Source organism: Nerophis lumbriciformis, linkage group LG05 (genome assembly GCF_033978685.3).
Source record: "Nerophis lumbriciformis linkage group LG05, RoL_Nlum_v2.1, whole genome shotgun sequence".
Lineage (NCBI taxonomy): Eukaryota > Metazoa > Chordata > Actinopteri > Syngnathiformes > Syngnathidae > Nerophis > Nerophis lumbriciformis.
Window position 1 is genome coordinate 32,416,692 of NC_084552.2, and position 27,297 is coordinate 32,443,988.

A 27,297-nucleotide genomic window follows, 5' to 3' on the forward strand; every position below is an offset into this window, starting at 1 on the left:
TGCAATACAGATAAAGACTTTTTGTTTTTAATAATAATATGTTAAAGTGCAAAAACAAAAAAAACAGGAGTGAACCAAACAAAAGTGAACACTGTACTGTAATTTCTTCTAACATTCAAGTTGCCACATGTAGTGTCAACTCTTCTCTCTGCTGGTATGCAGTGTGACCTCCACAGCATTCACCTTTTTTTTATCAACATTTTCAGAAAATAATTAAACAAATAGACATGAACTCAAATCTGCAAGTGGCTTTTTGGGGGAACTCGGCAAAGCCGTTCTAAGTAAACTTCCTAATGAAGCGCAGTTTGAGGTAAGCAATGGTGAGGAAGCAGAAGGTCATGACGCCGAGGGCCAAATGGTTCTGCCAGAAGCCCCAATCGGAATAATCCACGCCTTGCTCGCTCAGAAAGTCCTCACCTCTGCAACTGAACACACAGCACCAACCAGCAGGCTGCTTCATTGTGGAATTAATCACGCTGACCGAGCCCTCTATCTTGATTGATTCTTACGTTGTTCCAGGCGGAATGATGCTGCTGCTGTTTAAACCCCGACAGAAGTCCAATCCTTTGAACTCGATCACCTGCAGAGCCTGGGGAGCCAAATTAAGTTACTTGGGGTGTGACAATGCACTCTTCTCAGGAGACGATACGCCATATTGGGTTCACTAGAAAGAGACGATTTTTAACATTCATTTTAAGCAGGGCCATCGATTTGGGACAATTCCAAAAAGCCCTACTAAATGGCAGGTAGTTCGCAAGGGGCTGCTTTTGAGAAAACAAGATCCTGGAGAAGAAAATACTTTTTAAGTTGGCTGGGCCACAAAACAATGCTGTTTTCAGGCAGAAGGAAGATACAAAAGATAAATAAAATACATTTTTTGAGAAGCTTTGTGGAGGTTTCATTCATCACTAATTTGGCTGTATTGTTTTATCTGCAGTGACGTCTTGCTGATGGGTGAAGCAATACATTATGTTTAGGGTGTTTTAGGTCGTCAAACTTTTAGGTGTAGATGTTTGCAGATCTTGGACATACACATTGCACGTTGGCTGTGGAACTCAAATGAAGCAGTGCGGTCCTGCGTCTCCCCCACCAAAGGCAAAGGCAGGCTGTGTTTGCCAACTCGGGTTGTAGTGTGCGCAAAACACTTAGGGCCTGATTTACTAAGATACAAACACTACACGGTAAACGGCGTGTGCATTCTATAAAATAGCGCGTACTATTTAATGGCCATGCTGCGTGCGATCTGTGCAATTGTAAAGTGGTGCAAACAGCCTTATTTAAATGAGAATTACGTGGGTACATCTCTGCGCTGCTGACCCGTCTCCGCTCGGGATGGTTTCCTGCTGCCCCCACTGTGGACTGAACTCTTACTGTTATGCTGGATCCACTATGGACTGTACTCTCACAATATTATGTTAGACCCACTCGACATCCATTGCATTCGGTCTCCCTAGAGGGGGGGGGTTACCCACATATGCGGTCCTCTCCAAGGTTTCTCATAGTCATTCACATCGACGTCCCACTGGGGTGAGTTTTTCCTTGCCCTTATGTGGGCTCTGTACCGAGGATGTCGTTGTGGCTTGTGCAGCCCTTTGAGACACTTGTGATTTAGGGCTATATAAATAAACATTGATTGATTGATTCATTGATTGATACTATACAAGGGCATCACCACAGAGACACTCATTTACTGCACATTCATGTTATCATGCTCCTACCTAAGGCATTTTGCTATGTTTTCAAACATGGAGACATGCACTAGTTTTTATGGGTATTTTAGAAGCAGTCGTGCAGTGCATCTACATTGACACCACTTTTTTTTTTTACAGCTGAAGGTGCGCTCATCGGTGAGAGGCTGCACATAACTCTGCTCAAGACGCAAAAAATGCAAGTTTTTTTCATATAAGAAATATTTTAATATATATTCTATGTGGAAAAAAACGAACGTCATAAAAAAATACTAAGGATGAAAACGTATCAATTGAATTTGTTTTAATCAGCGCAATAAGTCCTCTAGCAGCTATTAAATTATAAAATGAAGTTGCTGAATACACGTTATGCCTAATATTTGATGTTGACACACATGTAGGTCGGAGGATTCTCGTCCGTCCATCATCTTGTCTGTGCAGCGTGAGCACTGATCGTGCTGCCGTTTGTGAACGTGTCAGTTTGCACGTCCTTCTCATAAGTGCTAAATAAAACGCAAAATAGTGCTCAAACAGTGATGAGTGTTGATAAATTACATTGAGCATGCTAAATAATTATATTTGCATTTTCTCCTCCAAGTATTGTAGTGGTTTTGATGATCAGCATATATTCTGCATATCAATTATGTTGGATCCACTATGGACTGGACTCTCACAATATTATGTCAGACCCTCTCGACATCCATTGCATTCGGTCTCCCCTAGAGGGGGGGTTACCCACATATGCGGTCCTCTCCAAGGTTTCTCATAGTCATTCACATCGACGTCCCACTGGGGTGAGTTTTTCCTTGCCCTTATGTGGGCTTTGTACCGAGGATGTCGTTGTGGCTTGTGCAGCCCTTTGAGACACTTGTGATTTAGGGCTATATAAATAAACATTGATTGATTGATTGAATGAAGACAGTCGCAAAAGGGATTGCACGCCTTATTCTGCTCATTTAACAGACACAATCCACTTTGCACACGTTTAGTCAATCAGCTTTGGGTGTGCTATCAAGTTTGCACGTTTTAGTACATGCAAACTTTTAGTAAATCAGGCCCTTAGTGTGCAGTTCCAATCCCTCGTGCACGGCCAGACAGACTTTAAAAAATAAATAAATAAATAACCTTCTGACTTTCTTCTGCCCGCTTGTCAACTTTTTTCTTAACAAGAAAAATCGTCAAGTTTTATTCTCGCGAGGTTTCGTGATACAAGAGCTGATCAACCCCCTAGTTGATACACTTTTAAATGGTTGGCGCTTAGTCTGACTGACTTACACTTAGGCCATAACGCGGTATGCTCAAGTATTTCAACCAAGCCAGCCAGCTGACAATGGAGGGAAGATTGACCAGCAAGCCTGCAAAGATCTAAAAGGACACATTCAAGGTATTTGCATTATTATCAACACATCATGAATTGAATGTATTCTACTAGCAAACCAATATAGCAAAACAATGCTAAACAAATACAAATAAAATGCTGCTAATGTGAGTGTCACCATCATGAAAACGCAGGTAATGGTCATGAAGATGTTGGCGATGGCCACCACAGTCTGGTCAGCAGAGATGGCCAGCGCCATGGCGGTGCCCGTGTAGGACACCAGAGTCACAGTAAACATGAAGAGGAAGAAGGCCTCAACTGTCGGCTTCAGACCTGCAGGTGAAGGATTATTGGGCTGTTCAATACATTTAATACACTATTATATGTTCAAACTTTTTACAGCAAAACCAGTTCGGTTGTTGTAATTAGGGCTGCACAATTACTCAACATCAAAGTTTTAATTAGTCTGGTATCCTAAACGCAAGAGGCGGAGGTTTGTCACCGACGTTTGAGTGACAGACATGTTCGCCAATCAGAATTGTTGAACCTTCCGTATTTTGCTTCCTGGCCAATCAAAAGTGTCTCTCTCTTCAAACAGGGAGAAAAACGTCTCACTTTGTGCATTGCTCTCAGCACCTGAGCGTGTTTATTTAACAGTAGAATGAACTGAACATATTATTTTCAGCCATTCACAATTTTTGTCTCGGGGGGTTGAGGGTGGGGCGCCAGCTCACACACAGAAGAAGCACAGAGAGCCTTGGTACTCGCTAGTGAGAGAAGTGCCGCAAAGTAACAACATTACAAGGAAAAAATAAGATTATAAAGCCCAATGTCCGTTTGTGGGAATATATACGCTTCAAACGGGATGGGCAACAAGAGCCCATCAACACAGAGGAACGAGTGAGAAATCATAATAGCAAAAAAAAGACAACCAGACCTAGTTTTTTCAACGGGGAAGAAAATGCACTCTAAGATGTTCAATATTTATTAAAGTAACATTTTTGCTTACAGAAAGTAAAGTCATATGTTTTTGTTTTTGTTTATTGGAATCAGAATCATCTTTATTGGCCAAGTATGTAACACACAAGAAATTTGAAATGGTACTGTGGTCTTTTTGTTATTCAGGATAACTAAAAGTTATTTACCTTCCAATTACAGTACAATGACAAAAATATCTACGGTAATGTGAAATAAGTGCATAACCTTATAAATGGTTACTTGCATTATAATATGATTGCATTACATTATAACACTATAGTTGTTATTTAGTTTAAAAGTGTGATCTGCAGAAAGCCAAATATTTTTGAAAGTAGATTTATTGCATATTGTTCTAATGTGTGGCACCCTGAGACAATATGTTGGTTGACAGTGTAAAAGGCTATATGTCTTTCTTCCTCGTTATTTTCGCAGTTTTATGCATTTATATGTATAAAATATAAAAATCGCAAATCAAATTGCAATCATAATTTAAGAGAAAAATCGCAATTAGGTTTTTTCTGAAAATCGTGCAGCCTTGGTTGTATGCACTAGAAAGCACTTTATCTAATCATTGAAACACTTTGAACATACTGAAGGAGAAACATTTTTGGCCCACCGATCATGAAGTAAGCCACGCAGGTGAACACCATGGCGGGTATGGTCCTCAGCGTGATGATGTCAGACAGGATCTTGGAGAAGAAGTAGACGGACAGCCGGTAGTAGCCACTGATAGACTCATGGCTGCAGAGACAACCGCTTCAGCTTGATGCCCAGCAGAAGAAACAGAAGCGTCCGTGTGTTTATATTAATTTATCACCTACATGAAGAGTTTCCTCTCCGCGATGAAAAGCTCGGCCGACGACAGGGAGCTGAAACACTGATTGACCACTATGAAAAAGAGAGCTCCGAATCTGAAAGTATCACAACAATCAGTCTACAATAGAGTAGAATGGTGTACTCAAGTAGAACAACCTGTTCTGGATGCCGCTCTGGTCCTCCTGGACGTTGAAGAAAATGGCTCCTACAACCAGAGCGAGGAACAAAGTAACTGCAAACTAAACAACAACAACGTCAGTACTTTAGCTGAAGTCAACTCTAATTGCCACGCAATTTGTGCTTCTCAACTTCTTAAACCAAACACATCTCACCTGAGCGATGGAAGTTTGCGGGTTGAGCAGAAGATTATGAAACGTCCTCTTGAGAACCCACCGAAACTGCGTCACAAAGCTGGTATTGTAGGTGATGGTTCTGGTAGGAGTGTAGCTTCTCGTCGGCTTACCATGGACAATCTTTTCTTGAGGACAAAGAGACTGTTTCTATTTTTAATTCTTCTTCATGCCTCTGTGACGTCTCTATGCTTACCCAAGTCTGCTTTGGTCTGCTTGAAGAAAGACGAGCTTCTGTATTCGTCCACCAGCTTGTCCTCGATTACTTGTCTGGACTTCAGCACTGAATCTGAGTCTGCGAGAAGGAGAAGAAGCAATTCAAATGTCAACCAAGTTCTAAAAACATCTCAGGACACACCTTCTCGGTCTACGTTGCTGAGGGCCACTGCAGCGGAGTCTCCATTGATGACATCTAGGAAGAAGTCTGCAGGGTTGTTGTGAGGCTCACAGGTGTACCCTGGGAAATAACGTTTAGACATTAGACCTCACTTGAGGCTACCTGGCTGTGGATAAGAATGGTGTTCTTACAGTACCAATGTCAGAGAAGTAGCCAATAGCTCCCTGTGCTGGTCCATGGTATACCTGAGCAAGTTGTTTAAATGCAAGAGGTTATTAAGGCACAATGTAACACCATGGTAGTGTGATGCCTTTCAGAAAGTGACCTGTTTTCCGTTGACTAGCAGGGTGAGGTTGTCAAAGAGGCGGTAGATGGAGTAGCGAGGCTGGTGGATTGACAGGATGATGGTGCGCCCGCTATTGGCCATCCTACAGGAAGGTAAAGAAATAAAAGTGACTTTTTAATGAGTTTTAACAAGAATATGTGTCTCTGGAACCTGTTTATGAGCACCAACTTTCAGAAAAATCGATTTTGTACAGATGTGAATCAAAAACCAGTTATTGTTTAAAACCGGTTCCCGGTGTATCAATTCCTTTGAAATTGCTTGCTTTTCTCAAACAATTCCTATGGGCGGGAATGACGTCATTACGCAACTTGCGTAGTGATGTCAGACAGCAACATGGTGCGTAAAAACTCCAAAGTTTGGCTCTATACAAGAAAAGATTGCAACAGCGCTACTTGTAATAACGGCAAGGTTGCCATTTCATCAAGAGGAGTAGCGTTTTTGAACCGCACCAATCTCTTCCTAGCAAGCAGTTATCTGGCGTAAATGCAAGTTGCTAACACCGCTCATCATGTTAGCGCCAATTACCTTATTGTCAAAATAGGAATAAAAATGAGAACTGATAGAACCGAATCGTTCAGCAGAACTGAAAGTGGAATCGGCAACCGGAAAAATCTTATCAGTTCCCACTCCTAATCCTGTTTGCATTACCCCTGAGAGAAGAGGCGCTGAAACGCTCACTTTTGAAGTTGCATCTTTTCATGAATATCATAAAGAAAAAAAACTCCTTTCTCATGGACATACTAACTAGCTAAATGAGACCTTCTCATGTATAGCCAATTCATCCATCCATCCACTTTCTACTGCTTATCCCTCTAGATTACGTTGTTTTAAAAAAAGCAGGCTTTGCTACACATCTTAAAACAAACTGTTATCTCTACTATTACATATCTGTATCGTTTACTTATATCATTAAAATCGGTATGTAATGAACACAAGAAATGAACAAATGTATTAGTAATCTGCTTCTTCCTATTCCTTTTTGGACAACTGTGTCCACCGATGTAACCTTGTATCCATGTTTGAAATGAACTAAAACCATTACCAGGAGATCTGCCAATTATCAGTCAGTTTGCTGCAGATGTGGAAGATGAAAGTTTCCTCAGCTAACAGGCTAACCTTGCACAATGCAACTTTTAGAAAGTCATTGTTAGCTTTGTAGCTCACATAGCCAGAGGCGGACGGGTTATCTTAAGTACCAGGTTTTTCTGATCAGTGGATGGCCATTATTTGTCTATTTATTTTTGCTGCGGATACGTGAGATTTTACAGCAAACCTATTCTAATGTATTTCCTACTCCATCACCCTGAAAAGAATATAAAGTCAAATTACACACTCCATCAGCGTATTGCGGTGCAGTGGTATGTGCTCCTGCTTTCTGAAGCACAGGGTGCAGAATCGATCCCAGCCAGGATTGTGTCACAAAGCAGGTCAGGGGGACAAATCCCACTGTCACATTGCCATTTGTAATTATTTTGAAGGTAATAGCCTACATCAGAAAGTAGTACGCCAAAGAGTCACTTCATTAGAGTACAGTGTTTTATTTTGCTATATTAGAACACAGTGTTACTGTTCAAACTTTGTGTAACGTTAAAGTTAAAATAATAAATATACTTGTTAAATAAAACCTCTGGTTTTGTTTTTAATGAACACTTAGGGCTACTGTATTTCAATGTTGGTCATTATGGTGGTACTTTGAGAGTTTTTTCCGATGTGGTACCTGGTGAACAAAGTTTGAGAACCACTGGCCTGCATACCATCCATCTATCCATTTTTCTACCGCTTGTCCCTCTCAGGGTTGCAAGGGTGGCTGGAGCCTATCCCAGCTGCATTCGGGCGGAAGGCGGCATACACCCTGGACAAGTCGCCATCTCATTGTGTTTTGCTTAATTTTGTTATTTTGGACTAAAAATACATTATCGAACAATTTATTTCCCATGTATTTGTATTACTCTGAAACGTGTCAAAAATAAATTCTGGTTTGAATTTAATAGTACAATAATTGGGGCTTTCTAGTGGGCCAATTTGGACCAAAAAGTCCAGGGCCAAATGTTTGCCCCAGTCCGCCCCTGCACATACTGTAGCTATGCTAGTATTGCTAATGTTAGTGTCCTTAATGTGACTGTTTGCGCACCTCTTGAGCAGCATTAGGACAAAGTTGGCAGTGCTGGCGTCCAGCCCTGTGGTGGGCTCATCCAGGAAGAGAACAGATGGGTTGATGATGAGCTCCATGCCGATGTTGGTGCGCTTGCGCTCACCGCCAGAGATGCCACGAATCAGCTGGGTGCCCACCTGCATATGCACACATTAGGACAGTCCCTTTTCCTTCTCAGACCTTACCCACCCCGCCTTACCCGGGAGTCTGCCACGCGACCCAGCCCAAGTTCCTGGATCAGTTTGTCCACTTTCTGATCTTTTTCCGCCTGAGAGATGCTGGAAGGAAGACGAAGCGCTGCAGAGAAGCTGAAATTCTCTCTGACTGTCAGGGTCCCCATCACAACGTCATCCTGGTAAGAAAGCAAATATTGGTTCCTGTTGCTCGTGGCCTGGAGGACTCCTCAATTTCTCAGAGTCTTTGTCAGTTTTCCGCAGTCAAATTCACCTGCACTACGTATCCCGACAGACATTTGAAGTTTGGCGGCTGAAGAGCCCCGTCGATGAGGACTTCACCCGACAATCCCGAAGGGTCTTTCCTGGCAGCCAAAACATCCAAAAAAGATGACTTGCCACTTCCGGTTGCTCCCATGATGGCGTTGAGCCCCGGCTTCATGATTCCACTGCAAAGGCAAAAAACATGTAAGATTAAAAGATGATAAAGGATGATCAGCATGTGAGTTTCATAAGCTGTAAACAAAGAGAGACATCCTTGTCACGTGTTCACTGGCCTTCACCTCCACCTTAGATTGGTCAATGATTACCCACAGTAAGCAGTAAAACGTCCGAAATACACAAAGTCAGCACACAAGCATGTACATGAACTTTGATGGGTGAAGGCATGGATCCATGTGTGTTAAAAAAAATTAGATAATTAAGTAAATAATTGGTCTTAAAATACGTTTTGGGGAGTTTACTTTATGGAAGAAAATTAAAGCTTCTTTTGGACACATTCTGTGAGCTGGTTTAGCGTGTTTATTGCCTTTAGCCCGCTTCATTGTTGTGTGTATGCTGTAAGACACAAAGCACGCTTCCTTCCTGCTGTGTAATGCCTTGATGGAGTCACGTTTGCACCTAAGGCGGACTCAACTATGCACGTTCATTATGCAGCCATTGAAAAAAAAAAACACACAAAAGTTATATTATCGTACTTGAGGTCAATGAGGATGTCTTTGCAGGTGGTCTTCCTCCGGCACAAACATCCTCCTGCTTGCTTAATTTTGTAGTGAACGTTGTGGAAACTGACGGTGGCGCCTTGTCGCTGCAGACCTGCAGACTGGACAAGGCTTTTGTTTCATTTTAACCAAAACAGACTGATTGTGTGACATTGTTGGTACCTGGTCCTTTGAGGTGTTTATCTTCACTGCTTCCATCTTCACTTCTTCCTCGAGCATCTACAAAATGCAAAATGTCACCTTAGTATTACTTTGTAACATTTTACATCAAGTTCCACCTTAACAAAATTTAGCTTCGCAAGTACCACCATTTTTGACAACTCTGCTTGCCATTATGGTTCATACTCGTAATCACAGGCGATGAAAGTGCAAGAGGTGAGTTAAACATTCAATCTTAGAAAAGCATCACTATTTTATTTGAAATAAATTTGAGCAAATTATTTTCTATTTTCACAATTATTTTATATATTCTAATAAAATTGAATTAACCTTTTTTTTAAATCTAGATAGGGGGTAATTTTGGTATCAATCCAAAACCAAGTAAATACACCTTTTTTGTAAGGGGCCCCGGAAGTTGGCAGACCCGTCAGCGATCCTGTTCTGTCTCCCTGTAATGTTTGTCTGATCTTCAATGGGATTGTGCTGAAAATCTTAATTTCCCCTCGGGGATTAATAATGTATTTCTGATTCCGATTCTGATACAGGGACAGTATTGCCAATACTTTCTACTTGGACATTTTTCGAGGTCATTGAGTGATTTTTTTTTTTCCCCCTGTAATTTGTTGACCTTGGTTATAATTAAAACACAGACAAACGCACACAAAAATGTAACAGTTATTTGTCAACACAAGTACAAAATAAGACAATGTAAAAATATCAACAAAATATTTCAATTGTTCCCTTGAGTAAAATGAAGTAAATAGTGCAAAAACGACTGTTATTTCAAACCATTTGGCTTTTGCCCCCAAAGCCCAGAGCTTGTAAACAAAAAATAAATACTGTGTGAACAATTAATAAGACGAGAACTGAACTCTGTATAATATCAACCCAATACTATCCTGGTATCGATTATATTGATATTTGGATCGACGTAATGTACCAGTTTGAGAAACCATGCCTAACAAAAGTTTCATATAGTATTACATTAATCAATCAATGTTTTAATAGATCTATGTTTGTGTATTGTTCAATTAAAACCCGCTTTGTTTTTGTTTTTTGCATTTTTGTCGTGCTATTAAGGAAGAAAACTAAAAGAAGGCAACTGCTGGAATCCAGGTGAGTTTTATTTGTATTTATTGTCAACACAAGTACAACATAAAACAATGTAAAAATATCAACTAAATATTTAAATTATTCCCTTGAGTAAAATGAAGTAAATAGTGCAAAAATTCATACAAGCAAAAACGACTGTTTATTATTTCAAACCATTTGGCTTTTGCCCTCAAAGCCCAGAGCTTGTAAACAATAAAGAAATACTGTGTGAACAATTAATAAGACGAGAACTGAACTCTACATAATATCGACCCAATACTAACCTGGTATCGATTATATTGATATTTGGATCGACGTAATGTATCACTTTGAGAAACCATGCCTAACAAAAGTTGTATATAGTATTACGTTAATCAATCAAATAGATATATGTTTGTGTATTGTTCAATTAAAACCCGCTTCTTCTTTTTTTTGCATTTGTTGTCTAGCTATTAAGGAAGAAAACTAAAAGAAGGCAACTGCTGAAACTTCTCTGGGTGAGTTTTATTTGTATTTCTTTTAAATTAAACAAGAAGAGGAAAGTAGTGTGTAGCAAAACAGTCATTTAAGTGCTGATTTAGCGTAATTATACTGAAACGAGTGTTGTTTTTTTCCTGTTCTGACATTATTGCTAGCATTAGCTTCAACGAGCAGGTGTGAGGACGACAGACATATAAATGTAGTTAATGTTTAATATCGTCGTCACTCGTATAAATTTAATTGGCTTTACCTTGACAACACTTTTGTTTCTTTATTCTCTTTAAAGGCTGAGCGTGTCAACTTTGTCCTAGCGTGCTTCTGGACACACGTCAAAGTAAGGCTTTCAAAACAATGCTTCTTGACGAATAATACGATGAAATGTAGAAGACGTGTCAGTTTCACTAGTAATGTTAGAGAAGCAACACTTAAACAGGACTGGATTGAAAAAAAAAGTTGAGGGTGCTCTGCCCACTTTAAGCCCATGCTTTCAATTCACTCCCAATACTGATTCCAACTTTAAGTCATAACATGCAGCCATTGTAAATACTGAGTTCACTCACCTCTAGGAAACAGGACTGGTGGTTGAAAAGCAGTGCAGGACAGAGAAGGTGCGGGCTGCAAATCAATGTGGCTCTTTGCAATTGTGGCACTTGCTAAGCCCACTTTATGACTGAAGGTGTGACTCTGACTTATAAGATAGGATGTGGCTAAGAATCATTTAAACCGATACAAATATCAGTCTATTGGTGGGAATTATTCTGAAATATTGACCATATATATTTATTTCTGTTGTGTTTTCATTGTAGTTACTCCATAAGGTGGAGTCGTGTCTCTATGCTTTGATGGTGACGTCACAATTTGGAACTTTAACGCATCGAAAAAAAACTGCGTAGCACAAGAGCATTTTAACAAAACGGGGGGGGGGACTTAAGAGGTAAGAACATAATTATAAAACGCCTGAACTACTTCAAAACAACAAACCAGAAAAGTGAATTCAAATAAAAAAATAAAAACAATTAAAAAACGGGTAGCACTGTTCGTGCGTGTGCCTCACAATAAGATTTAATCTATGTAGATGACAAATTAAATTGGAAACTGCACATAAATATACTCAAGAGAAAGATGGCAAAAATGATTGCTATGTTACATAAAATTAAAAGCTCTGTAAATCAAAAGGCTCTTAACATGTTATATACTTCTTTCATACTCCCACATCTCAATTATTGTGTTGAAATCTGAGGTAACAATTACAAATCAAACATCGACTCTAAGTTCTTACTTCAAAAGAAACTCATTAGAATTGTAAATTATGCGGATTATTATGACCATACCAATGCTCATATGTTTATTAAATTAAAACATAAATATACTTTGATTGATTGAGACTTTTATTAGTAGATTGCACAGTACAGTACATATTCAGTACAATTAACCTATAAATGGTAACACCCGAATAAGTTTTTCAACTTGTTTAAATCAGGGTCCCCGTTAATCAATTCATGGTATGTTACATAAAATTAAAAACTCTGTAAATCAAAAGGCTCTTTACATGTTATATAATTATTTCATAGTCCCGTACATCTCCCAATTATTGTGTTGAAATATGAGGTAATAATTACAAATCAAACATTGACTCTATGTTCTTACTTCAAAGGAACCCCATTAGAATTGTAAAGTATGCAGATTATGAAATCTGGGGTAACAATTACAAATCAAACATCAACTCTATGCATACTTGCCAACCTTGAGACCTCCGATTTCGGGGGGTGGCGGGGGGCGTGGTCGGGGGTGTGGCGGGGGCGTGGTTAAGAGGGGAGGAGTATATTTACAGCTAGAATTCACCAAGTCAAGTATTTCATATATATATATATAATATATATATATATATATATATATATATATATATATATATATATATATATATATATATATATATAATTAAAAAATTAAAAAAAAAATATATATATATATATATATATATATATATATATGTATGTATAAGTGAATTCTAGCTCTATATATATATATATATATATTTTATTTATTTATTTATTTATTTTTTTTTATTATATATATACATATATATATTAGATATATATAAGAAATACTTGACTTTCAGTGAATTCTAGCTATATATATATATATATATATATATATATATATATATATTTATTTTATTATATATATATTTATACATCAATCAATCAATCAATCAATGTTTATTTATATAGCCCTAAATCACAAGTGTCTTAAAGGGCTGCACAAGCCACAACGACATCCTCGGTATAGCCCACATAAGGGCAAGGAAAAACTCACCCCAGTGGGACGTCGATGTGAATGACTATGAGAAACCTTGGAGAGGACCGCATATGTGGGTAACCCCCCCACCCCCCTCTAGGGAGACCGAATGCAATGGATGTCGAGTGGGTCTAACATAATATTGTGAGAGTCCAGTCCATAGTGGATCCAGCATAACAGTAAGAGTCCAGTCCACAGTGGGGTCAGCAGGAAACCATCCCGAGCGGAGACGGGTCAGCAGCGCAGAGATGTTCCCAACCGATATACAGGCGAGCGGTCCACCCCGGGTCCCGACCCCGGACAGCCAGCACCCCATCCATGGCCACCGGATCTGTGTGTCTCCCCTTCCACAAGGGATAGGGGGGAGCAGAGGAGAAAAGAAAAGAAACGGCAGATCAACTGGTCTAAAAAAAGGGGGGCTATTCAAAGGCTAGAGTATACAAATGAGTTTTGAGATGGGACTTAAATGTTTCTACTGAGGTAGCATCTCTAACTGTTACCGGGAGGGCATTCCATAGTGCTGGAGCCCGAATAGAAAACGCTCTACAGCCCGCAGACTTTTTTTGGGCTCTGGGAATCATTAATAAGCCGTAGTTCTTTGAACGCAGATTTCTTGCCGGGACATATGGTACAATACAATCGGCAAGATAGGCTGGAGCTAGACCGTGTAGTATTTTATACGTAAGTAGTAAAACCTTAAAGTCGCATCTTAAGTGCACAGGAAGCCAGTGCAGGTGAGCCAGTATAGGCGTAATATGATCAAACTTTCTTGTTCTTGTCAAAAGTCTAGCAGCCGCATTTTGTACCAACTGTAATCTTTTAATGCTAGACATAGGGAGACCCGAAAATAATACGTTACAGTAATCGAGACGAGACGTAACGAACGCATGAATAATGATCTCAGCGTCGCTAGTGGACAAAATGGAACGAATTTTAGCGATATTACGGAGATGAAAGAAGGCCGTTTTAGTAACACTCTTAATGTGTGACTCAAAGGAGAGAGTTGGGTCGAAGATAATACCCAGATTCTTTACTGAGTCGCTTTGTGTAATTGTTTGGTTGTCAAATGTTAAGGTGGTATTATCAAATAAATGTCGGTGTTTAGCAGGACCGATAATCAGCATTTCCGTTTTCTTAGTGTTGAGTTGCAAGAAGTTAGCGGACATCCATTGTTTAATTTCATTAAGACACGCCTCCAGCTGACTACAATCCGGCGTGTTGGTCAGCTTTAGGGGCATGTAGAGTTGGGTGTCATCAGCATAGCAATGAAAGCTAACACCGTATTTGCGTATGATGTCACCTAGCGGCAACATGTAAATACTAAAGAGTGCAGGGCCAAGAACCGAACCTTGGGGGACTCCGCACGTTACCTTAACATAGTCCGAGGTCACATTGTTATGGGAGACGCACTGCATCCTGTCAGTAAGATAAGAGTTAAACCACGACAAGGCTAAATCTGACATACCAATACGTGTTTTGATACGCTCTAATAAAATGTTATGATCGACGGTATCGAAAGCAGCGCTAAGATCAAGAAGCAGCAACATAGATGACGCATCAGAATCCATCGTTAGCAGTAGATCATTAGTCATTTTTGCGAGGGCTGTCTCCGTAGAGTGATTTGCCCTGAAACCGGATTGAAAAGGTTCACAGAGATTGTTAGACATTAAGTGTTCATTTAGCTGCTGTGCGACAATTTTTTCGAGGATTTTCGAGATAAACGGAAGGTGGGACACCGGCCGGTAGTTTACCATGAGGTCAGGATCGAGGTTAGGTCTTTTGAGCAAAGGATGAATAACCGCTTTTTTGAATGCTAGTGGAACAGTGCCAGAGGAAAGTGATAAGTTTATAATATTTAGCACTGATGGACCTAATAATACAAAAAGCTCCTTAATAAGTTTCCCAGGAAATGGGTCAAGTAAACATGTTGTTTGTTTTGTCCCATTGACACATCTTAACAATTCCTCTAATGTTATTTCATCAAAGAGAGAGAAACTATTTTGGAGGGCGGTATCCTTCGTAGATACAGTCGTATCTGTGTTAATAGAACCCAGTTGTAGCTGCGATGCATTGTCTTTAATCTCCTTTCTAATGAGTTCAATTTTCTTATTAAAGAAATTCATAAAATCATCTGCTGAGTGGGTGGAGCTACTGGGAGGAGTCCCTTGTTGGGTTAGCGATGCTACTGTACTAAACAAAAATTTCGGATCATTTTTGTTGAGGTGGATGAGATTTGAGTAATATTTAGCTTTAGCTAGGGTAAGCATGTGTTTATAAGTTATTAAACTATCACTCCATGCTTGATGGAAAACCTCAAGTTTAGTAGCGCGCCATTTGCGTTCCAGCTTTCTACATGATAATTTATGGGCTCTAGTTTCTTCTGTAAACCATGGGGTGCGCCTTTTAGGGGCTCTTTTAAGCTTTAGCGGTGCTATACTATCAATGGTGTCGCGCAGGGCGTCGTTAAAGTTGTTAGTGAGGTTATCAATAGAGCCGACATAATTTGGGAATGGTGCCATTACCGAAGGCAGTAGGCCAGCAAGAGTCATCGTTGTGGCAGCATTAATGTTGCGGCTGCTATAGTAGTTATTATTATTAGTTTGTTGACAATGAGTCAGAACTTCAAATTTTATAAGGTAATGATCGGACATTACTTTAGTATACGGGAGTATCGTAACTTTGGAGGTGGTGACACCCCTGACCAGCACTAGATCTATCGTATTTCCGTTGCGATGCGTAGGTTCATTTATTATTTGTGTAAGACCACAGCTATCAATTATCGTCTGGAGCGCCATGCACTGAGGGTCCGATGGGGTATTCATATGGATATTAAAGTCCCCCATTATGATTATATTGTCGGCGTGCGTCACTAAATCAGCAACGAACTCTGAAAATTCACTGATGAAGTCCGAATTGGGTCCTGGGGGGCGGTAGATAACAGCCAGGTGGAGAGGCAGCGGTGTGACAAACCTCATAGTAAGCATCTCAAACGAGTTATATTTATTATTTAGGTTCGGAGTAAGATTAAAGTTTTTATTGTGTATGAGTGCAACTCCCCCACCCCTTTTAATGGGACGGGCAATATGCGCTCCCGCATAGCCAGGAGGAGACGCCTCACCCAGCGCAAAGAAATCGTCTGGTTTGAGCCAGGTCTCGGCGAGACCAATAACGTCAAGATTATTGTCTCTAATGACCTCATTAACTAATAGCGTTTTGGAAGATAATGATCTTATGTTTAAGAAGCCCATATTATAGGTAGTGGGCTGTTTTGAGGAGTTTTTGTTGAAATTATCCGTAGTAGCAATATTAATAATGTTGTGTTTATTATGTGTAGTGCACTTTAAATAATTTCGACCATATCTAGGAATTGATATGACGGGAATTTTCCGATTGTTTGCTTGATGTTGTGATAAACCGAACGCATCATAACTTGCCACCTCAGTAGAGTGCATGTCTACTTCTGACACAAAAAAAACATTTTTTGAGTTGTGTATTGTTCTAAAATAGTTGCTATGTGTGCAGGTATTATCCAGCCTGGCGCTGGCTAGTTCTATTTTAACAAACTTCTCACCCGGACTAGCGCTTCTTTGAGGATTAGCCTTTCGCTTTGTTGTTAGCCCCGCTCGGCAACCCCGCTTCTGCTTCCGCTCACACCGCTTACATGTCTTCCGTTAACGGTCCCCGCTGGCACTTAACTCCGCTGCTTTAGAGGCCGCTGGATGTAGCCAGCGAAGAATCCCCATGCTAGCGAGGAGGTCGAAAGTACCCGCATCTTTCAGCCTATAACGGCCCGATCTATCCACATCCAGAATCGTCTGTCGGTCGTATCTGATCTCCAAGTGTCCACGCTGTGAGCCAGCCATGAAATAGACAGAATTGACGGGTATTTTTGCCAAATCGCTCTACACTTCCAAGAGCGTCTGCAAGCCGCTGCCATCAGGGCGCCGCCATCATATATAAATAAAAGAAATACTTGAATTTCAGTGTTCATTTATTTACACATATACACACACATAATACTCATCTACTCATTGTTGAGTTAAGGGTTGAATTGTCCATCCTTGTTCTATTCTCTGTCACTATTTTTCTAACCATGCTGAACACCCTCTCTGATGATGCATTCTGCTTCGTCTCCTTGTTGTGTGCGCAGTTGTGCACTGCACTCTCTAAAAGCCGTAGATGTTATTGTCACATATGCATGTACAGTAGATGGCAGTATTGTCCTGTTTAAGAGTGTCACAACATTGCTGTTTACGGTAGACGAAAACGTGACGGCTGTTGTTGTGTGTTGTTGCCGCGCTGGGAGGACGTTAATGAAACTGCCTAACAATAAACCTGGAGGGGGCGTGTCCTACAGCGCCGCCTGAATTTCGGGATATTTTCGGGAGAAAATTTGTCCCGGGAGGTTTTCGGGAGAGGCGCTGAATTTCGGGAGTCTCCCGGAAAATCCGGGAGGGTTGGCAAGTATGCAAGTATGACTCTATGTTCTTACTTCAAAAGAAATCCATTACAATTGTAAATGATGCGGATTATTATGACCATACCAATGCTCTGTTTATTAGATTAAAAACATTAAAACTGCATGATCTTGTTGACCTCGACACTGCTATTGTGACGTACAAAGCTCATAACCGCATGCTGCCTGGGCGTCTGTAGGAGAGGTTCAAACCCAGGGAGAGTGCCTATGACCTCAGAGTTTCATCTGTTTTTCAGAAAGCAAACAACAAGTATCTTAAAAAGTAGATGTGTTTGCGTAAGGGGGGTTCATCTTTGGAACAGCTTGGGTGATTCCTTAAAATATTCCAGTTACATTCACACATTTAAAAAAAACTTTAAAACCAAAGTCTTAGAAAAATATATCACTCTTGAATCAATACCAGTAGTTAATACTATGATCAATGTTAATTACAAAACTAAATGTGGGATATAAATAATAATGGAAGTATAAGTGTTTGTATATAGTATATTATTGGTATAAATACTTAACCAACTCATGTACAGGGACATTTCACATGTCTTTACTCTGTATATATTTGAACAGTGTTTATGTTGTGTACAAGGTTTATCTATAATATGTTGTGTAAAAGACATTTCATATTTCTATAAAGCTCATCTTGTATTTGAGATTGTTTATAGGGTTAGGCGAAATATGTGCTCAACTTCAGCCTAAACCAGGCCTGGGCAATTATTTTGAATCGGGGGCCACATTTACAGAAAAAAATGTGTCTGGGGGCCGGTATATCTATTTTTAGGGACACTAATACAAAACCTCACAATAATGCCTGATTGAATGCTAAAAAGGTTATGACAGACCGCCGTAAAAAACATAATGGAATTTTATTTTTTTCTATGAATGATAAAACACTGAATATTGACAAAATATAAACGTCACACCCCCTTTCGATCGACATATTTTACAATCAAGTGAAACGCAACAAAAATGCAACAAACAGTGAAATATGAACATGAAGGGTACAAAATAAACCCACCTACAATCTGATATATCACTAAGCTTTAGAACTTTCCGCGTCTGTGGAAACGCTTCCCGCCCACACTGCTTGGTGCCTCGTCTGAGTTGCTGTGATGTAGATTACCATAGTAAGTAATTAGATTATCATAGTAACTAATTAGATTACCATAGTAACTAGTATATCATCCAAAAGTGTGATTCCAACCATTGAAATACTTTGTATAGTTCAATACTTACTGTCATTAGAAAACATGACTGCACATCGTAATGGCAGCTACACTTACCATCTTAAACATCTAAAAAAATTATTTGGGAATGTCCGGCGGGCCAGATTGAAAAGCTTAACAGGCCGCATGTGGCCCCCGAGCCTTAATTTGCCCAGGTCTAGCCTAAACCCTTTCGGTCTGTAAAATTGTTAATTTATGAATGTAAATCTGTTTTGTTTATTTTGTTGACCACTGACCGAAGAAATAATGAACTAAACTAAACTAAGAAGGCCCTGGGTTTGATCCGCAGGCTCGGGGTTTTTTTGTTTGGAGTTTGTGTGTTCTCCTCATGACTGCGCGGGTTCCCTGCAGGTAGTCCGGCTTCTTCCCACCTTTGTCAGTGCTTCGTCCGCCAATCAAGTTGTCCATGTGGTTGGAAATCGGTCAGGATTTGTAGCGCTTTGCCTTCTAGAGCAGGCGTCCCCAAACTATGGTCCGCAGACCAAATATGGCCTGCCAGCGTCCAAAATGTGGCCCGCGTAAAGTCCCAAGTTAAAAAAAAAAAAAAAAATTTATTTTGTAATTATTATTTTTTAATCAGTCCTTTCTAGCCCATTCATCAACCCATTTTCTACCGCTCGTTACTCTTGGGGTCTCCGAGCCGCTCAGGCAAATCATATTGTCTAAAAATGCATTTTCCCATCGATAACGTGACGTCAAATGGGTGCTCTTTCAGTCAATAAGTGCGCGAGGAAAAAAATGGCGAAATCGTTGGGGAAACGTAAAATAGTTTCCGAGTGTAGAGTTTAGACTTTTTGCAGTTTGTGTAATCTGCAAAGAGACAGTGGCGGTGTTTAAACAATTTAATATTCGGTCATCTTCAGTATGCGAGCTCACTGGGCAAAGTGAGAGGAGAAATGCTGGCTGTTTTAAACCGTGAATTTGCTGCCCAGCGGAGTACAATGTTACGCCAAACACAGGCAAACCTGTCATCTGTTGGGGCCAGCTTCAAGGTAGCTAAACTAATTGTAAGCTGTGGAAAGGCGCTTACTGATGGGGAGTTTGTAAAGAAGTGTTTGAACGCTGTTGCGGAGAAGGTGTGACCGGACAAGAAAGATGATCTGAACGCGGTGAGCATCTACAATTACAATTACCATATATAAATATATATTAGTGTTGGCCCTAAATGATTTTGATACTTTTCGATACTTTTCTAAATAAAGGGGACCACAAAAAAATGGCATGATTGGCTTTATTTGAACAAAAAATCTTAGTGTACATTAAACATATGTTTATTATTGCAAGTTTGTCATTAAATAAAATAGTGAACATACTAAATCAAATCAAATCAAATCAACTTTATTTATAAAGCACATTTAAAATTTACCACAGGGGTAGCCAAAGTGCTGTACAATGAACAGGTTAAAAGATAAAACGAGTACCGAGAAAACACAACAACTAAACAACTTGTCTTTTATTAGTAAGTAAACAAACAAAGGCTCTTAATTAGTCTGCTGACATATGCAGTAAAAAATTGTGTCATTTTCCATTCTATTATTTTGTCAACATTTTTAAGGACAAGTGGTAGAAAATGGATTATTAATCTGCTTGTCCATTTACTGTTAATATCTGCTTTTCTTCTCTTTTAACATGTTCTATCTACACTTCTGTTAAATGTAATCATGTATTCTTCTGTTGTTTGAATTCTTTACATTAGTTTTGGATGATACCACAAATCTGGGTATCAATGCGATACCAAGTCGTTACAGTATGATACATTGGTCATATTCAAAGTCCTGATGTGTCCTTGGACATATTTTCTGAGTTTATAAACATAACGAAAGAAGATGTTGTGATGCCAAAAAATATCGACGTAATCATAGTAGTATCGACTAGATACACTCTTGTACTTGGTATCATTACAGTAGATGTCAGGTGTAGATCCACCCAAGAGATTTGTTTACATTGTGACGCCGGTGAGCTATGGTGTGTAGTGAAGCATGTTTAGCTATTCCTCGTCCTGCAGGTATGATACTTGTAAGAAACTTACTTTATTTGTCGCCATGGAGGCGAAGATTAGTGATTTAGATGTAGCTACAACACTTTAGCTGCTAGCTATGTCTTAAAGCACCTCTTCCTGAGGGCGTTTCAGTGTTATAACTTCACCTTTATCGTTAGTTTTTAAGCAAATACGGTATGCGTCCATTCTCCTTTTTCTGTCTACACACATTGTCTGCTTGTAAGTACTCTGTGATTGTGCGCTACCGAACATGCTCGTCTGCTCGTAAACCAGCAATGACACGACGGGATGACGACAGGGGAGGTGTTGGACCGGTACTTTTCCGAGGCGGTATAGTACCGAATATGATTAATTAGTATTGCGGTACTATACTAATACCGGTATACTGTACAACCCTAATAAATAAATATATATATATATATATATATATATATAGCCCGGACACATTTTTTTAACCCAATTTGGCCCCCGGGTCAAACATTTTTCGGGACCCCTGTTCTAGAGCAAGGTCAACGTTGATTGCTGTTTCCTCTGATGATCACCTGCTGAATTTAGTTGCCAGTTGGATTTGGACAAGTTCAGTTCAGTTCGGTTCAATTTATTCATTTATATAGCACATTTAAAAACAACCCCAGTTGGCCAAAGTGCTGCACAGACATAAGAAAACAATTTTTTTTTAAATGCATGCAGTGTCACCTTTACATTACAAGGTAGGTCTCCAGAGATGTCTTGTCATTGTAGGAGGGCAGTTTTGCCTTTCCTGGTGTCTGTGGCATTGTCGGCCCGTGTCGCTGTCCACACCGCTTGCCTCTAGAAGGCACTCTTAAGGGCATCCTCTGCTGCTCCAATTGGCTGTGCTTGTCCTCCTTGACTGCATCTTCAAGCTCACGATCAAGTCCTTAGTCGCTCTGTGTTGCCACCCTATAATCCTACTTCTGACACTAATCCAGCAGTCTTGAGCCAACAAAAGATTGGTGAAAGTTACTTCTGGTGGCTTGGTATGCCAAGAGAAGAAAGTATAAAAGAGAATGCTCTTTATTGCAGTAGCAACAAGAAATAATGACTAAGGAGCTCAAACAAAACAGACTAATTTGAACAGAAAACCAACCATAGTGTCAAAAGGCATGATGGGAACAGAACTGCCCCCCAGCAAGGCTACATTATTCACCTGGAAATGAGTCAATAAGTGTTCATGTTGGCATTGCAGAAATGTCCTAAAGAGTATCAAAAATCCATCCATCCATCTATCTTCTTTCGCTTATCCGAGATCAATGTTGTTATTCAGATACGTAACGAGCAATGAAAGATAGAGGGGCTTTGCCCCTAAATGCAGGGGAGGTTTCTGATATTGGAACATGGGTGGTTGCCCAGGGCAGTATCGTCAGGGTGCAACCTAGAAGTTTGATACATAACGGTAACTGAACAATGTTGTCCGTTGTTTAAGTGGTTCAGTCAGAAGTATTTGATAATACTTGTCAAATATGACAGTTCAGGACAAATTCAATAGGAATGTTTCTGAATGAATTATGCATATACTTGCTGGTTAGTTCATGTTAAAACTACTTTGGGATGTGACATCAAGTGAATACAACCTATAAACTGTTCCCTACTTTGCGGTTCACTTACCATGGTCTCAGTGCACCGCAGATTTTAAAGTATCGTTGAGTGCACTGAGATTTGAATACCCTTGACCAGTTTGTATGTTAAAATGACATAGGTTTTCGAGTGTATGATCTGTGGATATGCAGTTCAGTTCCGTTCAGTTTCAGTTTGTTTCGAACATACATACGATACAATGTAATGCATCACACATTTCCAGTTGTTTCATTACAGCACGTCCGAAAAGGAGTAGGAAGAAGCAGAGCTTATTTAATCCTACCCCTTTTCATACCAAAGCAATTTTATCCAATTTCATTGTTCTCTGTAACAGAACAGTGAACAAATAAAAAATAAATAAATAACATACCATAGTAAGCAAACAATATTGAATAGATAAATAATCTTTGTCTCAATAAAAAAAAAGAAGAAAAGAAAATGGTTCAAGATGTTCATCATAATTCTTGTTCTGTGTACTTAGTGAACACTTGTAGTTTGAACAGTCTCTTAACTGAATCATATTGGTGCTTTGTTGGATTTCTTTGGTTAATCCATTCCATAATTTAATTCCACATACTGATATACTAAAGGTTTTAAGTGTAATACGAGCATACAAATGTTTTTTAAATTAGATTTTCCTCTAGGGTGATATTTGTCCTCTTTTGTTGAGAAGAATTGTTGTACGTTCTTGGGTAGCAGGTTATAGTTTGCTTTATACATAATTTTAGCTGTTTGAAAATGCACCAACTCGTTGAATTTCAATAATTGTGATTTGATAAATAAAGGGCTTGTATGTTCTCTGTATCCAACATGATGTATTATTCTAACTGATCTTTTTTGTAACACAGTTAATGAATGAAGTGCACATTTGTAGTTGTTTCCCCATATTTCTGCACAGTAACTCAGATATGGTAACACTAGTGAGGAGTAGAGAATATGAAGTGATTTTTGGTCTAGAACATATTTTGCTTTATTCATTATTGACGTGTTTCTTGCTACTTTGTTATATATATTTTTTACAGAGTAGTCTTGGGTTCAATCCCGGGCTCGGGATCTTTCTGTGTGGAGTTTGCATGTCCTCCCTGTGACTGCGTGGGTTCCCTCCGGGTACTCCGGCTTCCTCCCACCTCCAAAGACATGCACCTGGGGATAAGTTGATTGGCAACACTAAATTGGACCTAGTGTGTGGATGTGAGTGTGAATGTTGTCTGTCTATCTGCGTTGGCCCTGCGATGAGGTGGCGACTTGTCCATGGTGTACCCCGCCTTCCGCCCGATTGTAGCTGAGATAGGCTCCAGCGCCCCCCGCGACCCCAAAAGGGAATAAGCGGTAGAAAATGGATGGATGGATGGATTTCCAATTCATTTTATCATCTTTTATTACACCCAAAAATGTTTTTCTTTTACCCTTTCGATATCTACTCCATCTATTTGTAATTGTGTTTGACTTTCTCTTCTACTTTTACCAAATAGCATTATTTTAGTGTGCGTGAGTGAAAGCTGTGTGGAGTGTGTGGTGGGCTTGTAAAGACTTTAAATGCATTTGATATTCATAAAACTCATAAACCAAATAGCGTCCTTACTTCACAGAAATTCACACACTCCGGGGTGGGTCTGTTACATAACCCTCACGATAACCTAGGGAACACCGTAGGGAAACAAAATAAATATACATTTTTACAAGTTGCTGTCAAACGAGTATTTTTATAAACCAGATTAATCACACTTTTAAATTTGGATTAATCATGATTAATCACAAGTTATAACTTGCTTGCATAATTTAAATTAAATTAAAAAAAATGCAATTGTATTGTCACAATGTCATTGAGGTACATTTTATAAGTGTTTTTTACTCGAGTGTTGAATGTTTATTTGCTTATCTAAAAGCATGGGCGGGTATATTTTGAAGCTAAATTTGAGCACAACAGTCAGAGCCTCTTAACATTTCTTAACGTGTAACATGTCTTCACCTGCACTGGCTTGGTTTTAGCATATTTGATGGATAAAATGTATACAAGTTTCCCTAATTGTTCTGCATGGGGCCCAGTTTGAAACACGTGGCACTCAGCATCAAGGGTTGGAATTGGAGGTTGGGGGTTAAATCACCAAATGATTCCCGGGCGCGGCCACCGCTGCTGCTCACTGCTCCCCTGTGGGGATGGGTCAAATGCAGAGGATAATTTCACCGCACCTAGTGTGTGTGTGACAATCATTGGCACTTTAACTTTAAAACCCCGATCTGAGGTGTCTTTTTTTTTTTTTTTGCTCAGGCACTGTAGTCCTCCGTGTATCCTAAAGTGCAGACTGAATAAAACATGGCAGCCGGTTTCTGTTGTTGACATTAGCGTGATTTTTTAATGTTTTTAAATAATTCAGCGTGGTGCGGGACGAAATGGAGGTGGTGATAAAATGGTGGATGAGCGCTCTCCTAATTTTGAAGTTGTGTTCATGGCATATGGTATATTTTGTGTTAAAGATGTGAGGTAAGTGAAACACTGAGAAAATAGTTACTAGAGTGCATTCTTGCTGATTGAATTGATCCATGTTTTCTGCACTGAACTTTTCCTGGCTGGTTCAGTGACATTTTGTCCCAAAAAAGGAAGTGGCTGAAATATTTAGCACCAGTGAAAACGTTTTTATCACACTTCAGTAAACTAACAATTTACGTTGCATGCATTTTACTTTTTTGCACATACAAATTGTGCACTACTATAAGAGTAAGTGGAAGTATAATTTATTTATTAGCATGCTTGGGGATCATGATGATTTCCCTCCATGGATGCCTGAATTCCTGGTCAATCTTGCACCAAAGGAGCTGTGCAGCAGCACCTCAGCATCCTTCCTACTCTCTTTCTCTTCTTCTTCTTTTTTTTCTGTTTCTTTCTCCTGTTGTGCTTCCTGATAAACCTCCTCAGAGACCGGATATGTTTTGCTTGCTTCTGGATCTTGGACTCAAGGTGGGACTGGATGGCTGTGGACTGAGACTCTAGGTCTACTGAGGCGCCATACACCTCCCACGTCATTCCCTGCTCGTCTTTCGCCACCTCCCGTGGCGTAGCTCCCACTTCCTCTCCCGCTTGCACCCTCACATTCTTCACTTCTTCACTGCCTCCCTTTATGCTATTAGCATTTTCTTGTTTGACTTGGCTGCACAGCTCAATATCAATCTTACAGACATGTTTTCGAAGAGGCTGCACAGCTGGCACACAACACAGTGACACAGTTGGAGAGGTCAAGCTATATGATTGACAGCTGGGAGAACCAATCAGGGAGAAGGAGGGAGCTCCTCTTAGCAGGCTTGGACTGGTGGATACCGAGTGCTCCGTCACACGCACCTCCGCCTGGACCCCCACCTCTCTCCTCTCTGATGCCCGAGGACGAAGCATCTCACTGAAGTTTAGCCTCTCTGGATGAGCAGGAGTAGAATGGAAGGGGTGTGACAGTGGGATGTTGACATTTTCGTCTCTCAGTTGACTCACTTTGTTCTGAGGTGGCCTCCCATTACTTCCTGGGGACCCCCCAGCCTCAACCAACCACTGCTTGGCCTCCTGTGATGGCACAGTTCCTCCTGCCACTGTCACCTTCCATTGTCCTTTCTTCAGAGCAACACCCCTTGTCAGTGATGACATGTCCACCATGTCAAAGGTAAGACCCTTAGTCAAGTTTGCCACAGATTCAGGCTCTTGTGTGCATTCTCCGTGTGTGGTCGTTGCAACACAGGTTCTGGTTTTTGGACTGGAAGCGGCCAGAGGAACTAGATGGAGTGAAACCAAAGCAACAAATTAACTGTTGGTGAAATTGGCTGTTAAAAGAAAATACTTGTAAACTCTTACCTAGAGTAGAACATGGACTACTAGGCCTGGAGACTAAAACTGGACTTGGCGAGACCATTATAGATGGGGGGCGAGTGGGTTCAGTTTTAAAGGAATCCGACTTGGGTTTCGGACATGGACTAGATTTTAAACTTGAATTTTCTTTGGCCAACATGTCACAGTTTACACTGTCAGTTTTGCAGTCCAGACTTTCTCTGGATCCACTCTTAGGGTAAACATTTGAACTCGTCTCGAAGCTGTAGCCCATTTTCTGCGCAGAACTTCCCTTTGATCCACAACTGTTTTTCGGAGCCCTTTTTGGTTCAAGGCTGTCTTTGGGCGCTATTGTGATTTTGAAGTTGAGTGTAGGTTTGAATAGTTTGGGATTATTGTTACCAACGAGGATTGATTGCATCTTCTCCATTTGTGGCTTTGGGTTTACAGAAGTAGATGAAACTGTGTGGCTAGTTGGTTCTGCTTCTTCAATGGCTGGAGAAGTTTGACCCAGATGATACCCAGAATATTCTCTGTGATGTTGGACCATTGGATCTTGCTTCTTAATGCTTTGCATTTTAAGGCTCAGTGTAACATGGCTGGTCGTCCTCACTGGGGTTTCACTTTGGGGTTTGGGCTTTAAGGCGCCTGATGCGTCCACTCTCAATGTTCGTGTTTTGTCCCTCTCGCTTACCCTGGGGCTGCGAACAAATTTTTGCACTCTGTGTGATTCAGATTCCTTCATGGTTGTCAAAGAGACTTTAGGCTTCCCGCCTTCCTGACTTCGCCTTGCTGCAAGTTTCCCATCATCCTTCTGAGAGCGGGGATCGTTCATTGAGGTCACGCTGAGGTTTAGGTTGAAGTTAGGCTCCTCTCTCGTCTGGGCATTAGCATCATTTTGGCCAAGGGAATTCACAAACCCTGCTAGCCCTGGAATCTGTTGTTGGGATTTAACAATATCCTTCCTGCGCTCGGAGTTGTATGAGGTGTCCATGTAGCAAACGCTTGACAG

The 27,297-nt window shown here is 40.2% G+C and overlaps 3 protein-coding genes across 6 annotated transcripts in view; 1 reads left to right on the forward strand and 2 right to left on the reverse strand.

Moving 5' to 3' along the window:
- Positions 1 to 11,694, reverse strand: LOC133606646 (broad substrate specificity ATP-binding cassette transporter ABCG2-like). 2 transcript variants are annotated; one of them, XM_061960803.1, is made up of 18 exons: positions 11,451 to 11,694; positions 9,322 to 9,378; positions 9,136 to 9,260; positions 8,433 to 8,607; positions 8,185 to 8,337; positions 7,965 to 8,122; positions 5,813 to 5,915; positions 5,684 to 5,732; positions 5,509 to 5,607; positions 5,347 to 5,445; positions 5,133 to 5,278; positions 4,957 to 5,039; positions 4,806 to 4,895; positions 4,601 to 4,725; positions 3,185 to 3,339; positions 2,964 to 3,053; positions 510 to 589; positions 1 to 425 (listed from the first exon to the last, which is right to left on the reverse strand). In XM_061960803.1, the coding sequence occupies exons 2-18, from the start codon at positions 9,376 to 9,378 to the stop codon at positions 278 to 280; spliced, it is 1,935 nt and encodes a 644-aa protein (XP_061816787.1). In that variant the 5' UTR covers positions 11,451 to 11,694; the 3' UTR covers positions 1 to 277. The 2 variants fall into 2 exon arrangements, with proteins under 2 accessions (XP_061816787.1, XP_061816788.1); XM_061960804.1 differs by having other exon boundaries at positions 9,136 to 9,270.
- Positions 10,773 to 27,297, forward strand: part of LOC133606649 (protein phosphatase methylesterase 1-like) — a 27,942-nt gene continuing 11,417 nt past the window's right edge. Inside the window, exons 1-2 of one of the 3 annotated variants that reach the window (XM_061960809.2) lie at positions 10,846 to 10,907; positions 11,177 to 11,224. The gene's annotated coding sequence lies outside the window, so the exon portion shown is untranslated. Of the gene's footprint in view, positions 10,908 to 11,176; positions 11,225 to 25,771; positions 26,125 to 27,297 lie in introns of those variants that run through there. The other 2 variants (XM_061960811.1, XM_061960810.1) reach the window with 2 other exon arrangements.
- gprin3a (GPRIN family member 3a) overlaps positions 24,373 to 27,297 on the reverse strand; it is a 3,208-nt gene continuing 283 nt past the window's right edge. The window contains exons 2-3 of the mRNA XM_061960805.1: positions 26,313 to 27,289; positions 24,373 to 26,233 (exon numbers count right to left, since the gene is read on the reverse strand). Of these exons, the coding sequence (XP_061816789.1) occupies positions 25,275 to 26,233; positions 26,313 to 27,279 (1,926 nt within the window). The 5' untranslated portion in view covers positions 27,280 to 27,289 and the 3' untranslated portion in view covers positions 24,373 to 25,274. The remainder of the gene's footprint in view (positions 26,234 to 26,312; positions 27,290 to 27,297) is intronic.

Bases quoted from the DNA above. Each gene is read 5' to 3' on its own strand.
- LOC133606646 (XM_061960803.1), bottom strand. From the start codon at position 9,378: ATGCTCGAGGAAGAAGTGAAGATGGAAGCAGTGAAGATAAACACCTCA. The intron at 9,261-9,321 runs GTACCAACAATG...AGCCTTGTCCAG, and splicing joins TAAACACCTCAAAGGACCAG to TCTGCAGGTCTGCAGCGACA. The intron at 3,340-4,600 runs GTGGGCCAAAAA...CTTCACCTGCAG, and splicing joins CGTGGCTTACTTCATGATCG to GTCTGAAGCCGACAGTTGAG.